Below are 14,827 nucleotides of genomic sequence, written 5' to 3'. Positions count from 1 at the left end.
ATTTTTTTTTTTGTTGGTCTTTTTCCATTTTTTAGAATTTTTATCCGGATTAATTTTGCTATTTTTTTACTTTAAAAACAATGGGGCATTACAAACTCAATAATAAATAAGTGGGACATTACACAAATTAAAGGGTGAAACATTACAAATTACAAAAAGTTGAAAGGAATAAATGTACTTTTCCCATTCTTTTATCTTAAACGCGTTTTTCACCTTTCTAGTGGTTGATAGTTTCTACTGTTGAGCCCTAATTCTGCTTTCTATTTTCTCAACATGTTTTTCTCGCATACCTAACTTATGCTTTATTGATAAAATCATTGATTAACCGGGGCAATTTGCTTCCCGACTACAATACCATAAATACAGTTTGAAATTTCTTCAAGCCAAATACTATCTATGTCACACTTAATAGCTTATTTAGCTAAGACATGAGCTCCTGAATTTGCGTCTCTTTTTATACCTATAACTTCACAAAAGATGCATTCTCTCTTTAATACCATCTACTATATGACCAAATTTGCTCAAATTTTTGTCCCCCACTTTAATTGCATTTACAATCTGCAAGGCATCTCCCTCCACAATTATATCATAGAATCTCAACTTCTTGCAAAATTTCACCACATGTAACGCTGCCAAAGCTTCAGCAATAATAGGGAAAGCCAGTAATCTGATATGACAATCATATAGAGTGCCTATGTCATAAGATTCTTAGAAGACACCTCACAACTCCTCCTATTCGCAATTTCTGACTGGTTCCCATTTTAATTTGAAGCAATTATTTGTAGTATATACCTCCAAATAAGACAGAATTGGATCCTCTTCAATTCATTTTCAATCCCTTACATTTGAAGGACAAATTTGTCATTTTACTTTTTCTACACAAATTTGCCCCTCAAATATAAAGAACCGACTCCTCCCAAATTCCATTCATGCCATGCATTGGAGTAGCTAGCTCTAGTTTTATTCGAACTATCAAAATTTAGTTTGCGCTAACGAAGAAGCAAGGAATTGAGCTTTAAGCCTCGTGATGGATAGATGGGGGCAAAAAATTCATGTAATTGATTCGTGGATTTGCTTTTTAGGTTATCGGGGAGACCCGGGGGATAATAATATTCTATTGATTAATTTTTTTTCAGAGCATATTATTATCATTAATCAGTATAAGCAGTATATTGAGTGAAAATAACCTTATGAAAGGATTACAATAATTTCTGTACAAAGATGCCAATTGCTAAATAACAAAAAGGACTATGGCAATCATCTACAACCAATACCATTTACCCAAGATGGCAAATTTTATTGGACAACTCTGCCCCTTTTACACTACTATTAGGACAAAATGTTCTTAAATTAAAATATAATTTATGCACATCCCACCCTTGAATTGTCTTTGAATACTATCATTAAGGCAATGTTTGTTGTGATGTAAAAACTTTTTGGGAAAATGTTGTCTATTTTTTTTTTTTTTTTTTTTTGGGTATTTGATACGATTGAAGGTCAAACCGAATCATTTTTGATTGACCAAAACAACGTTCTTTAAGCTGCCAAAAATGGTTTTCTTTTTTATTTTTGCAAACCATTTTTTCGAGCTTGAACTTTTCTTTCGCACACTCACTCTTTGTTGCAGTTCATTCTCTGTTTCCGACGGAGGTTACCGGCTGCCTTCTCCATCTCTGTCACAAATTTTCCGTACAAATCAAAGGCCGAAAAATATTTTCAGCTAAAGTAAATTTTTTGAAAAATAATTTCGCTAGAAATATTTTACATACTAAATCTTAAAGTCAAATCATTATTTATATATTCAAATATTTTCGCTACTATTATGCCGAAGGATATGGTTTCCTAAAACACAATCCTCAATCCAAAGAAAGATATCTTTTCCATTACCAACTAGCCAGCTAATACCTTTACAGAAAGAAAAGATTCCCTGCATTCGAAAATGTTCATCAAAATCCGGATCCTTAAGCTGAAAAGGGCTAAATTTTACTTGTGCATCTTCCCCTAACCATACATACAAATCCAAAGCTTCTTACGCTAACTAAGGATTGATTTAGGTTTGCGATTTCAAAATGTGATTCTTAAATACGTAGTTAAGTGTTTAGCAAAATTCCAGTTTAACCTTTAAAATTGTGCATTTAAAAGAAAAATGCTTTTTGAAAATTTCAAATCGTATTTTTTAAAAGACACAATCACAAACGATCTATTTTCTACAATTTAGATTAAAATCGCACTTTTTGTCTATGAAATCGCAATCTCAAACGTGCTACCTATTTTACCAGAAAAAAGTATGGTCTCATTTGATAACGTTTTTTTATCTTTTTAACAAATATATATATATATCAACAAACAACTCCAAACATTTTAGATCAGATCAAAATATTTTTTAACAAAAAATGAAAAAAAAAAAATCCTCTGAAAAAGCTTTCTCAGCCAATTAGTTTGTATTGTAATATAGGAATATACCTTAAACATTCAAAATGGCTCATTGTAAATTACGGTTGGGACCAGAGCATCTGCATATAGATTAGTTAATGGTGTGGGCATTGAGATAAAAAGAGGAAAAAGTGTTGCCCCACAATCTTCGAACTTCTGCAATGATGGTGACTCCCTAAATTCTCCACCGCTTGGAATATCACTTCTCAGACGTTTTCTTAATGTTTTCTTCTTTGATTTCGAAAAGCATCTCGAATAGGGCACCTCATGTCACCATCTCAGAAGGATTTCAATCCGGATGGGAAGGACTTTCTAGGGACCATTTTTTTTTTTTTTTGTTATTTTATTCCTTCAAGATTGATGTAACTTTTAAAATTATCATTGAATTTGTATTTGAGAAGAGAATCACTTTATATAGCATTATTCTACTTTTTGTATAGGACAAAAACTCTATATCCGGATTTTGAGCTACATCTGTTTGATTATATTTGTTTGTGTTTTGAAATCATTTGTTCGATTACTTAAAACAATATGTTAACTGCGTTTTCACAATATTATAAGAAAATTAGTCACAATTTTTTTTTTTTTTTTTTTAAAGAAGTCGAACAATTATATAAATATGAAAATCAAATCAAGTACAACGCTCAACTAAGATAATAGCATAAACCCCTTGTAACCTTTTCCCCTCTTCAATTTAAAAAAATAAATAAAAAAATAAAAAAAGATAATAGCATAAATATATTAGGGAATTTCCTCTAGGAGAATATATTCATTCCGCAACGTCAACGCTTCCTTAGCAAGCCTATGTGCCGCTCCATTTAGACAACGCTTGACATGCTTTACCTCCCAATATTGAAAGGAGTTCAAAACCCCTCTAGCTTCATCAATTAGGTGTCCAAACCTGTGACAATTCCCTCCCTCTTTGTTTAGTGCTTGCACCACAATATTATAAGAAAATTAGTCACAATTGAAGATTTTTATAATTGCTTTTCTATATATATATATATATATATATATAGGCATAATGCATGAAATTACATTTTTATCTTATAATTATCCCATGATGTTAACCTGAAATCTCAATCAATCTTTGGATCAATTCTTGTTAGGGTTACATGGAATTGCCACGTCATCATTGTGGGAAAAGAAAAGTGATATATTGCATTACTCATATATATAATACATGCTTGTTTTTAATAAAAAAATAAATAAAAATTAAAAATGAACTCCCTAACAAGAAACTCAAAACAGAAATAGAGTATAGAAAAAACAACATAATAGTAAGAAATTGGCAAAAAAATAACCCGGTCCTCAACACAAATCAGACTAGCAAAAAGGTAGCCAAACTAGTATTCCCATTGCCATTGAAAGTGGTTCGGCCATCCCCTCAATTTATTATTATTATTATTATTATTATTATTATTATTTTGATGTGATTCGGCCACCTTAAGATATGGTCAGTTGTGGTGGCCGACTATTGGGGTTGTTTGACCACCCTCATTTACCACATTAACAAATTTTGTCTACTTTTTCTAACACTAGTGACTAATTTGTTTCTTCTTCTTCTTTTTTTGCTTATCCCAGTGAGCGTTTAATTACTTTTTAAAACCTGGTGAATTAGTTGTCAAAACTCCAAACTACATGGACCAAAAATGCATGTACCCCTAATTACTATTAATAATGTGAAGCTTAATTTGTGTAACCTTGGTGATAGGGGGAAATTAGAGTGACAGAATTGATTGCCATACTCCTATGGATCCTGTCATACATTTCAAATCTTGTATCTTGTCGTTGAAGGTGGGTGACAATGAGTGCACTATATCCATGCATCCATTGATCATCATCCATCTCTACACCCATTTGTTTAATTGGCTGTCACTCATTTGATTTGAATATTTTGTGTCTCCACAAATCATGCATGAATGGCAAGCAACAGATGGTGGACACTCATGCATATACACTTGCATTCAAATGAATATTTGCAGTATGCACTTTGTCATGGCCACCATGAATAATTTGTACACTACTCGTACGTACAAAAGCTGTGCAAAGGCACACAATTTATTTATCAATTCATATTAAACATATCTAACATCCATACTCACATGTCTCTATCATCAAATACAGAAAAGAAGATATTAATCAAACACGGTGGATACACGAAGTGGCCGGACCTTTGAGGGTTTTTGGGCATCAAAAATTTGTTCATCAGAACACATTGTATGCTGTGATCGACTTAAAAAAAAAAAAAAAAAAAAACTATTGTCTGGCTGCATAATGTATGTGAGAAGCTCTTCATCCATCACCTAGCATTTCGCTTTAGTTTTCTTCTACACATTGAAGATTTGTGTAGAAGATCACTTCCAAGAAAAAGTAATTTTCCATCCATTTGTCGAATTACTCGAGAATTAAGAGTAGCAAGAGAAATTAAAACTCTAACAGTGGATATCTTTTCAAATTGTATATATGTGTCAAAATATTCATCTCTTCTCTTTGTCTAAATCCTTAGCAACTAAACAGGCTTTGAACTTTGTAAGAGTACTATCAACATTAAGCTTTTCTTAAATATCTACTTGCATTATATTGTTTTTTGAACCAGAAAGTAAATCAACTAGTTTCAAAGTTTGATTGGAAATAATTGATTCCATTTCATCATTTATAATGGTTTCCAGAAAGCTACATCTTGTGAGGACATTGCTTGTTGATAAGATGAAGGATCACTATCAACATTAATTAAGCACAAACTTAATTTCCTTCTTCACCACATTTCTATCTTCTTCCAGGGGCGGAACCACCCATTCAGCCCCCACAAGCCATACGGTGGTCTCCCAATTTTATATATATATATATATATATATATATATGTATATATATATTAATTTTGCCCTCCATTCTACAAGCTAGATAAGAAAATATGGTCCAAGACTCCAAAAGGTCTTTTACTTCTTAGTTCAAATTCATTAGGATGTTTATTTTCATTATCAACACTAGTAGGATTACAAACAATAGTACTATCATCCTTTCGAAAATGATATTTAGTCAAATTTTAAAAAAACTCAACTTCGCTAGATTCATATTATATCATTTGAATCTAAGTTTAAAAATCTAGAAGTCATGCTATTTTGTGAATTTCCAATAAAAGCACATTCAATAGCATTGCATTTACCAATTTTCCAAGAGTTCTATTTTTTTTGTTCTACAATGCCATTTTTTTTTGAGGTATACAATGTGTTGTGACTTGGTAATTGAAAAAAAAAAAAAAAAAAAAAAAAAAAAAAAAAAAAAAAAAAAAATCATCTTTGCTTTTTAAGTAAATAAACATGGATATATCTAGTGCAATCACCCATGAATGTTAGAAAATACTTATTAGCACCATGTCATTCTACATTTTTCCACAAAATCCCACTCTTGGACTAAAAAAAATTAATCGATTCATACATCACCTTGAAGCATCTCTTATTCAAAAGATTGCTAGAAATTAAATTATCTTCCATTTTAGAAACATGATGTACTTTTACAAGAGTCAACACTTTTCTAGAGATGAACTTTAGCACAACGGTTCCTTTTCCAATGACCTTGGTTCGAATGTTGTTCCCCATTTTCACCTCAGTCTATCATCAACCATTTCATAAGTCTTGGAAAACGCTTATATCCTTTGAGATATGAATTGTAGCTTTAGGGCCTGTTTGGGATTGCGTTGGAGGGGCCTAAAAGTACTTTTAACACTCAAAAAGTCTGTTTGAAGAAAAAAAAACTCGTTTGGTAAAAAAATTAAAAGCACTTTTAAGGGTCCAAAAAGCCTAAAAATAGCCAAAACGAACTTTTGGCAAAAACTAAAAAATGAAGCTTTTGCCCAAAAACACTTTTTAACTTAAAAGCTCTATTTTTCAAACGCAATCACAAACAGATTCTTAGTATCGAGCTACCATCCATTATCAGATATCGCATGATTGGCTTTGGTTACCATTGCAACGACATCTTCATTCACGACATTTACTTCTTCTTTCTTATACCAACATTGATAGGAGCGATTCCCATACTTGTCACAAACCAAATAATGTTCTTTCTTATTATTGTTTTGATTTTTGAGGTTAGGATCATTCTTCTTGAACTTTTTATCGTTCTATGCTTGAAACATTTTTTTTTTTTTAATTCAAGTCTTCACATCATAATTATCATAATTTCTATCTCTATTCCTAGAATCTTCTTCATTGCGTAAGTAGCGTTGAAGAGATTCAAAGGAATATTTTGTATCATTATGCTTAAAAGCTGTCTTTTGTCATTCCATGTCGAAGAAAATTTGTTTATAATTGCCCAATTCTATTCTCATTGTTTTAAAATCTCCAACGATAAGCAATAATTCATACACTTGGCTTAAAACCAGCTTAATGTTAGACATCTTGAACTCCAAAAAATTAGAGATGGTATAAGTTTGGGGTAACTTCTTCTTAGACCCCTGAATTACCACACGATTTGACAAGCCCTCCTCAAACTTTAAAACCTTTCAATTTGAACTTCTGAACTTTCAATTGCAATCAATTTGAACCATTCCGTCAGATTTTAAACATTAAAAGTGAGATAATGACATTTATACCCTTGAGTTTTTAATAAAATTCCAAATTTAACCTTAATTCCAGATTTTTTTTTTAAAAAAAAAATCAAGGATATTTGGGTCTTTTTAGGTATTGTCATTAGAAGTTAATGGCTAAATCTGACGGAGGGGTTCAAATTGACTGTAATTGAAAGTTCAAAAGTTCAAATTGAAAGGTTTTGAAGTTTTTTTTTGGGTAGGGAGGAGGGGGTGGGAGAAGGCTTATCAAATTGCGTGATAATTCAGTGGTATAAAGTGAAGTTACTTGCCTCCTTAATTTTGTACTTTGTTTCTAAGCTTTTCCAAAGTTCTTTTGCTGATGAAGATATTTGGTACACATATTTTGTTTGACAAAGCAATTAAGACAAACCAAGTCCTAATTCATCACTTTAATTGATTGTGTTAGTCTCCATAACCGAAAAAACGCTCTAAATTTGTTGGAAAATATGTATGGAAAAGGTATAATATGAAGGAAAAAAAATTAAGGACTTCGAGGGCTCGACCACAATGAGATTTCTTTAGAACGTATTTTGTGCCCTTTCTGAAGTCCTAAAAGGATTGGACAAAATAGTTTACAAGATACAATGAAGCCAAGAAGTTACTCTAGAATTGAACTTTCTAGAGTAACCTAAAACACCCTTTTTATGAGAATAGCAGAAAAAGATTATAGGAGAAGGAATGATGGCTATTGTGTTGTGTTTATGGAGATGACCATATGGTCATATTTAAAATGGTCTTGGACTCATCTCAGCCTGGTTTTTTTTAAAATAATTTAGAGCCTATCACTTTCAATGTGAAGTGAAAAAAGTGTGCTTCATAATCCCAAAGCCCAAGCATGCGCCCATGATGTGGGTAGCGTTGTCGCTGCTAAGTGGCTAGCTCTCTTCTCTATTACTCAAGTTATAGTTAAAATGATAATGATAATGAAATGATTGTCTTCACTATCTCTAGCTAATGTGGGGCAATTTTTCTCCATACACTTCAAAATTTTGGATTGATATAAATAATGTAACTCTTTCAAATAAATGCACTTAATACTTTGGATAGAAAATACATTTTATAATTATTTAAAATATTCAAAATAAATAATTTTATTTATTTATTTAATGAAATAATTTAGTGTGCAACCCACATTTTTTGATGAATGTATAGTCGTCACAATCCAGCATTCATTAAACCAAAGGAAGTTACAAAACAAACTTTGACAGCACAGACATAAAACTAATACAAGCATAGACAAAAAAAAACCCAATCCAGACAGACCACTAGCACCTCAAGGAACTGAAAGGAGATCAAAAAAATGAAAGTCACTTGCGAATGCAGTCAATGAAAGCTACGGCGCACTATGATGGATACTACCATCTAGAGTAAGAATACCTCTATATTACATCTAAACAAGCTTCCAAATAATACCCTTGTAACCTTTTCCCGCATTTGATTAAACAAAAAAAAAAAAGAAGCTTCCAAATAACTTGTGGAGATTTAGATGAAAATGAACAAAGGAAAAATGGTTCCCTTCACAAATAGCGAGTCTGAAGCTCAACCGGTTCGGGTTATTTTTAAAAACCTCATCCAGACAGACCACTAGCACCTCAAAGAACTAGAAGGAGCCCCTCTCCCGCATTGATTAGAAAAAAAGAACTACATGGAGACCAAAAAGGTGAAAAAAAGATAAACTTCACACAGAGTCTAAAGCTAAACTAGTTCGGTTTAAATAGTAAGCAACGGAACACTACAGAAAAACATATAAAATAACAAGAAAAACTCAAAAAATAGCCACTGCGATGGAGGAAGGCGTCAAGAGGAATCTACTCGGCGCTTGTGGCCCACACCCCGGCGTGTGGGAGCCGGGAGGAGGGACAAGTATTTGGCGCATGGTATTTTACCTCCAAATTGACGTTGGTCACAAGACTCACAACCCAGCCAAGCCAATGCAGGCCACCAGCCTCTTTTAAACCTCAATTGAATTGCAGATTCATAAAAGGCGAAGTTCAATCTAACAGATTATCAATTGCACTAGGATGTCTTAAGTGTGACAGTTCGTATTCACATATTGAATTCATATTGAGTTGACGCGTAAGTATAAAAAGTATATAAGTCAATTATAACCCGACTTATTTAATTAAGTGGGTCAGACCACTCAACTCGAACTCACTAATTTCGTATTGAGTTCGTACCGAGTTCAAGTAGTGTCAAGACGAGCATAATACTATATACATCAATCATAACATAACCCATTTAAATTAACTAGATGAGACCCCTTAACCCTAACCCACTAATTTCATATTAAGTTCGTGTCAAAAATTGTTTTGCTTAAATTGCCTCATTCCCTCGCGTACCCACTTGTGGGATATGCCCAATACCATGAAGCACTAAGCACCAAGCACGCATGCCACTCACAACTCAAGTCTCAGTTGTTAATAGAAAAAGAAAAAGGGTTGGCTTAGAAGCAAATCCCAACTCAAATCAGATAATTGCCTCAAAATTTGTAAATGGAAACAATATTTCTCATGTTTTCCCTAGTGTTTCCATATAAATTAGCTTTAAAAAGTTTCTTCAAAGCTTTTAGAGTAGCTGGTATAGGGATCATAAGCCCCAGGGCAAATGATAATAACATCAACAGCTAACTAGTTCTACAAAAGTCATGACTTGAAGTTCTACTTTCTGAACTATATTAGATAGGGGCAGCACAGCTCTACATCTTGTTTTGCAGAAAAAAAGAATTGCTGAGCTTAAAATCCCTCCTTTGGCATATAAATTCTGGTGAAAAGGAACACTACCTCAGATGATGCCTCAAGATCTCCTTGGAAGGTTCTATAAACTTTGAGCTGAAACTGTATGTAAATTATATTCACAACTCTGACTTTGATTCCAGGTCTTCCTCTGAAGAACTGTCTCTTGTTGAACTCTGTGATTGAGTAGAAGATAGCTCTTGGAGATCCACTTCATCACCTAAGATTTTTGCGGTGAATCGTCTTGCTTCCAAGTCGAGATCTGGCCACTCTGAAACTATTCTTCTAGCACCCTGTGAAAATCACAACTAAAGTTAGTAAAAGCTAAATGGAAAAGTGAAAGACAAAAAAGAAGAAGAAGAAGAAAAAAGACCATGTTTAATGATTATGTGGTTTCAACTATCTAAAGGACCATGTTTAATGATTTGTAGGGAAACTTCCAAGGGTGCGGTGCACAGGACTGGGGTTTACTCTACAGGGGTGGATCTGAAGGGCTCTGCCTTGGAGTGGTTCCCCAACATCAAAAAAAAAAAAAAAAAAAAACTGTCTAAAGGAAGAGGGAGCACAACTCCAATGAAGAAGCATTTACCTGAAGCTTGGGTTCCTTTGTCATGGGATTGTTGCAAAGATCAATGGTTTTTGCTCTGGATTTTGTGGCGTTACCACACCAGGACTCACACCACAGCCATTCTTGCGGCAGTGAAAAAATGGGTACCATATGCTGAGCATAGTTTGGAAGATCCTGAAATACGAAGGCACTCAGCAATCTAACTTTAAAGACAAGCATAAATGAAAAAAGAAAATCATGGGGAATTTGAATGTTCATGAAATATACACAAGTAAAATTTTTGTACAGACCATAACTTGACCAAAAAAAAAAAATCGTTTCCGCTGAAATACAATAGCTCTAATAATGCATTGTTTAGCCTCCATTTGGTATCACTACTTTAATGGACTTATTTGCTTATGACTCAAAATATCTGGTTTTAAAACTTGCCATCATGTTTGCTAACTCTTAAAAATCGTGGTCATACAGAACCACTTATCATGCCCCTAAGAAGTGATTTTCAAATGAGTTCTACTTCAAAATAACCACTTAAATTGGCTATAAAAAATTTCTTTTCTTTTTTCTTCAACCCATCTCTCTCTCTCTCTCTCTCTTATTTTTTCTTTTTCCTTCAACCAAAGCCTTCTCTCTCTCTCTTGCTCTTCTGACACTCGACCCACACTGTCACCCCAAAACATTGTGATCTCCGGTGCCCAGCCCTCACTTTGGCCCACTTAAAAATTAAAGGACTATTTTTTATTTTTTTTATAAAAAAAAAAAAAAAAAAAAAGGAAAAAGGAAAAATTAAAGATGGAAAAAAATGACTTTTCCAACTATAGCAATATGAAAAATGGTAATTTTTCTAACTACTGTAAAAAATAAGTTGATTTTTCAATTAGCAGAACTACTTTTCAGTTTCAGATAATTGCCTTTTGCTTCAGATCATTATTATTTTTATGAATAATACCAGACATTATTTTTCAGCACAACTAATTTTCAGATAATTACTTAGAAAAAATCACAAATTCAATACACTTAACGTAGTTCATTCCTCTGCCATCTCTGCCATCATTCCACCAAGGATTCAATAAAAAATCTTATGATAATAATGGTAAATTGTGCAAACCTCTCTCAAGGTTTGAAGAAATGTCAGGAATTTGCCTCTTATACTGAAAAATGACATTCTAACCCTTGAGATTTGTGATCCATACGATAAATACACCTTTATGACCACTCATGCATCATTATCAACTGACAAAATATTTCTTTCTCAAACTATATTCCCATCTAAAGTAACCTCAAGTGATGGTTACCAAGCAGATTGGTCAGATGACAAGGAAAATTAGGGAAAAAAAAATTACAGTAACCGAGGGGTAGAGTTTAATTTCCAAATTTAGGAGGCAAGTTCTTGACATTTCCCTAAATTGTGAAAATCATTAATTAGCTTTTCACTATTTGTGGGTAAAAATTGGAAATGGCAAGGTTAATACTAAATTAAACATCTATAGTTTCTCATAGTATTTTAAAATTGGTTAATTTGCATTTCACAATCCTAAAAGGCTTATTTGTTGCATGTGCATGATCGTTTTTTTTTTTTTTGGCTGGAATGAATATGATTTATTCATAGCTTATAACATGATGTTGATTACACTAAAGTTGAAGACTCCACAATCTCATAACATCGGATGAATACGATATGACTCCAAAATTACAGAAAAAAATGGAACTTATCATTTTCACAAGTCATACAGAGTCAGAGAAATGCTAATAGTAAGTAACTGTTCAATAAACAATGGGAAAACATGATATTGCTAACATAAGAGGAACTGGAATTGTTAAGGTAAAAAAAATTAACTGAAGACATTGAACATCTTGAACTTAAACCACCTACCTGATCCAGATTAGATAGACTGTTTGGATCCTTGCTAAGACTTTCGTAGAAAACTCTTAGATTATCTCCTGCTGCAGTCTCTCGGAATTTGTTCAGATCAACAACATATAAAGCACTGAACAAAAGTAAGTTGCTTGTCAAGCCCAACTGCTATTCTTGGAAAGGGTTATTTAATTTAGCAACACAATGAACAAAAGCAGTTACGTACCTTATATGGTATTGTTTGCCACGTAAATGATCTTTCCAGAAACCCTGTTCCACAGAAAATAAAGGGAAAAAATAGGTAGCAGTGTATTAACATGTGTATGACGGATCACCTAAAAAAATTAGAAGATGAATAAAATAAAAACAAAAAGTGGAATCTACTTGTCTCCAAAATCGATATCCATCCATATCCTTGTTGTTGTCACAAAAAGGAGTATATGCAAGAGGTCTTCCTTTAATATCCATGTCATAGAGTTCTCCCATGTCTGCCCTGACAATCTGATCTGCATCAACAAAAATAACCTGCAGATAACGGAGGACTTTTAAGCATAACGTATATGTGAAGTTGGCAAGCAAGAGAAGATAAAGAAGCAAAAATAAAGCAAAATAATTTTAAGTAGAACCAAGAAATGTTAACACCTTTTCCAAAGAAATTGGGAAGATAACATCAAGGAACAAGATTTTATAGGCCCAAATAATTCGCTGCTTCTCTTTCTGCTTATGCAACCATGTGGGCCACTTGTAGGTGACTAGCTCATAATCAAAACCATATTCTTGTGCCATATGTGGAATCACATTCTGCATGTTATATAAACCACCAACAGAGTGCATGCACGTTAAGACGATTTTCTTTTATATTATTTTTTCTCAATTAAGTTTATTGGCAAAATAATATGAAGATTTGACAGAAAAAAATGATCATAGATAGACATACAACCTTAAATTGAGGAGAGAGATAGTTCTTAATGAACCAGAATTTAACTGGACGGTGTGTGTTCTTTAGGACGCTTAGAATCATGATTTTCAGAAAACGTTCATACCTGCCAAAACATATTATGAGAACGTTACCCAAAAAAGCAAACACAGTTTGTGAAGGGGGGAAGAGGGGGGGAGAGAGAGAGAGAGAGAGAATCACTTGGTCAAACCATGAAAAATTTGTCAATAAATGAAATATGGATTTCAATTCAATATGCAGCTGTTATGTGTGGGATAAAGGGTTGCTGTCTATTCATCAAAAAATAAAAAATAAATAATGGGTTGCTGTCTATTCATCAAAAAAAATAAAGGGTTGCTATCTACCACCTAAAAGCACTGGCAATGAGTGGATTGTAAAAGCATTGGCAATGAGTGGATTGTTGTTGTTTCCATCTCTCTGACACACACATGGTCTGAGCATTATCACAAGCCAAATAGTCTAACAATTGCATCCCCTCAAGGAATTAACTAACAGTATCAGCGGAGATATCCAGGGTCGTCAAATGTGGAGAATGAGAATCAAATTTCAAAACATCTCACTTTAATTTTTCAATGAGATTACAGGGAATTGATTTTGAGAACCTGTTCCACAATACAGATACCAAAACAAGCCAAAAAGTGCAAAATGCATGCTCCTACCTCAAACTCCATTAGAATGCATTTTTTTGTAAAGATACCAAATTCTCTTTCTCACACACACACACACAATGCACACACAATCTGACCATTACCACTAGCCAAATAATGTACAGCAATCTCATTGCCCACAAGGCATCGAAGATGATATCAGCAAAGATATCAAAGGTGGTCAAATATGGAAGTACCCATAACTATTTCGAAAAGATGTTCGATTTTAATTCAAAAAAAAAAAAAAAATTAAAGGTGTTTGAGTGCATTTCAGAATATGAATAAATATTATGCAGTACAAATACTGTCTGTAGTTACACAATGTGCTACCATGCTTTTCAAAAAATCTAAATTATTATTATTGTAACACTCATATATTAGCCAAACATAATTTCAAATTCAAACAAAGTTCATTTAAACAAGAGAAGTCTAAAGAACAACTTACCAGCCAATATCCACAGTATCTCTTGAAAAGGAGCACAATACATAAATAATAATAATAATAATAATAATAATAATAATAATAATAACAATAACAAAAGCAATAAATATATTTTAAAAATAAATGAACTTTCTATAGATTTTAAGATACAATAAACCATCAATCATACTCTATTTAAATACTCCTTTCATTTAGCTTCTCATACTCCTGTATTTAGAAATTTTTATTAACAATTATAATGCAAAGTTTGAAAAGTTAAGGTTGGTGCAGTAGGCTGTCCTTGAATTAACAGTGACTCAGTGAATCAAACTAACCAAATATCAATAGTTGGATTACTACATAGTTAATGAACTTAAACAATCTATTTTAAGTTAAATAATTTTACTGTTTTGGGTGTGTCTTACAAAACATCTTGATAATGACAGAAGTACTAATCAGAGCAAAGTCATTACTTAAAGTTGAAACCTCATGTATATGTATGCATCAGACATATGCAAGTATATTTTAAACAGAAGACCAATATGTAAGTATAATTTAAACAGAAGATCAAAATTATAAACTGATACCAGAAAATTACTTCGAGGATTCTATAAAATTAGAGGTG

At 32.8% G+C, this 14,827-nt stretch overlaps 1 protein-coding gene across 1 annotated transcript in view; it reads right to left on the bottom strand.

Moving 5' to 3' along the window:
• Positions 1-9,467: 9,467 nt before the first annotated feature.
• Positions 9,468-14,827, bottom strand: part of LOC132179014 (UDP-glucose:glycoprotein glucosyltransferase) — a 34,629-nt gene continuing 29,269 nt past the window's right edge. Inside the window, exons 31-37 of the mRNA XM_059591627.1 lie at positions 13,117-13,219; positions 12,819-12,977; positions 12,561-12,701; positions 12,403-12,446; positions 12,195-12,309; positions 10,346-10,498; positions 9,468-10,049 (exon numbers count right to left, since the gene is read on the bottom strand). Coding sequence (XP_059447610.1) covers positions 9,876-10,049; positions 10,346-10,498; positions 12,195-12,309; positions 12,403-12,446; positions 12,561-12,701; positions 12,819-12,977; positions 13,117-13,219 — 889 coding nt within the window. The 3' untranslated portion in view covers positions 9,468-9,875. The remainder of the gene's footprint in view (positions 10,050-10,345; positions 10,499-12,194; positions 12,310-12,402; positions 12,447-12,560; positions 12,702-12,818; positions 12,978-13,116; positions 13,220-14,827) is intronic.

Source organism: Corylus avellana, chromosome ca1 (genome assembly GCF_901000735.1).
Source record: "Corylus avellana chromosome ca1, CavTom2PMs-1.0".
Classification (NCBI taxonomy): Eukaryota; Viridiplantae; Streptophyta; class Magnoliopsida; order Fagales; family Betulaceae; genus Corylus; species Corylus avellana.
The sequence above is the reverse complement of the archived record's forward strand: the minus strand, read 5'-3'. Positions and strand labels throughout refer to the sequence as shown.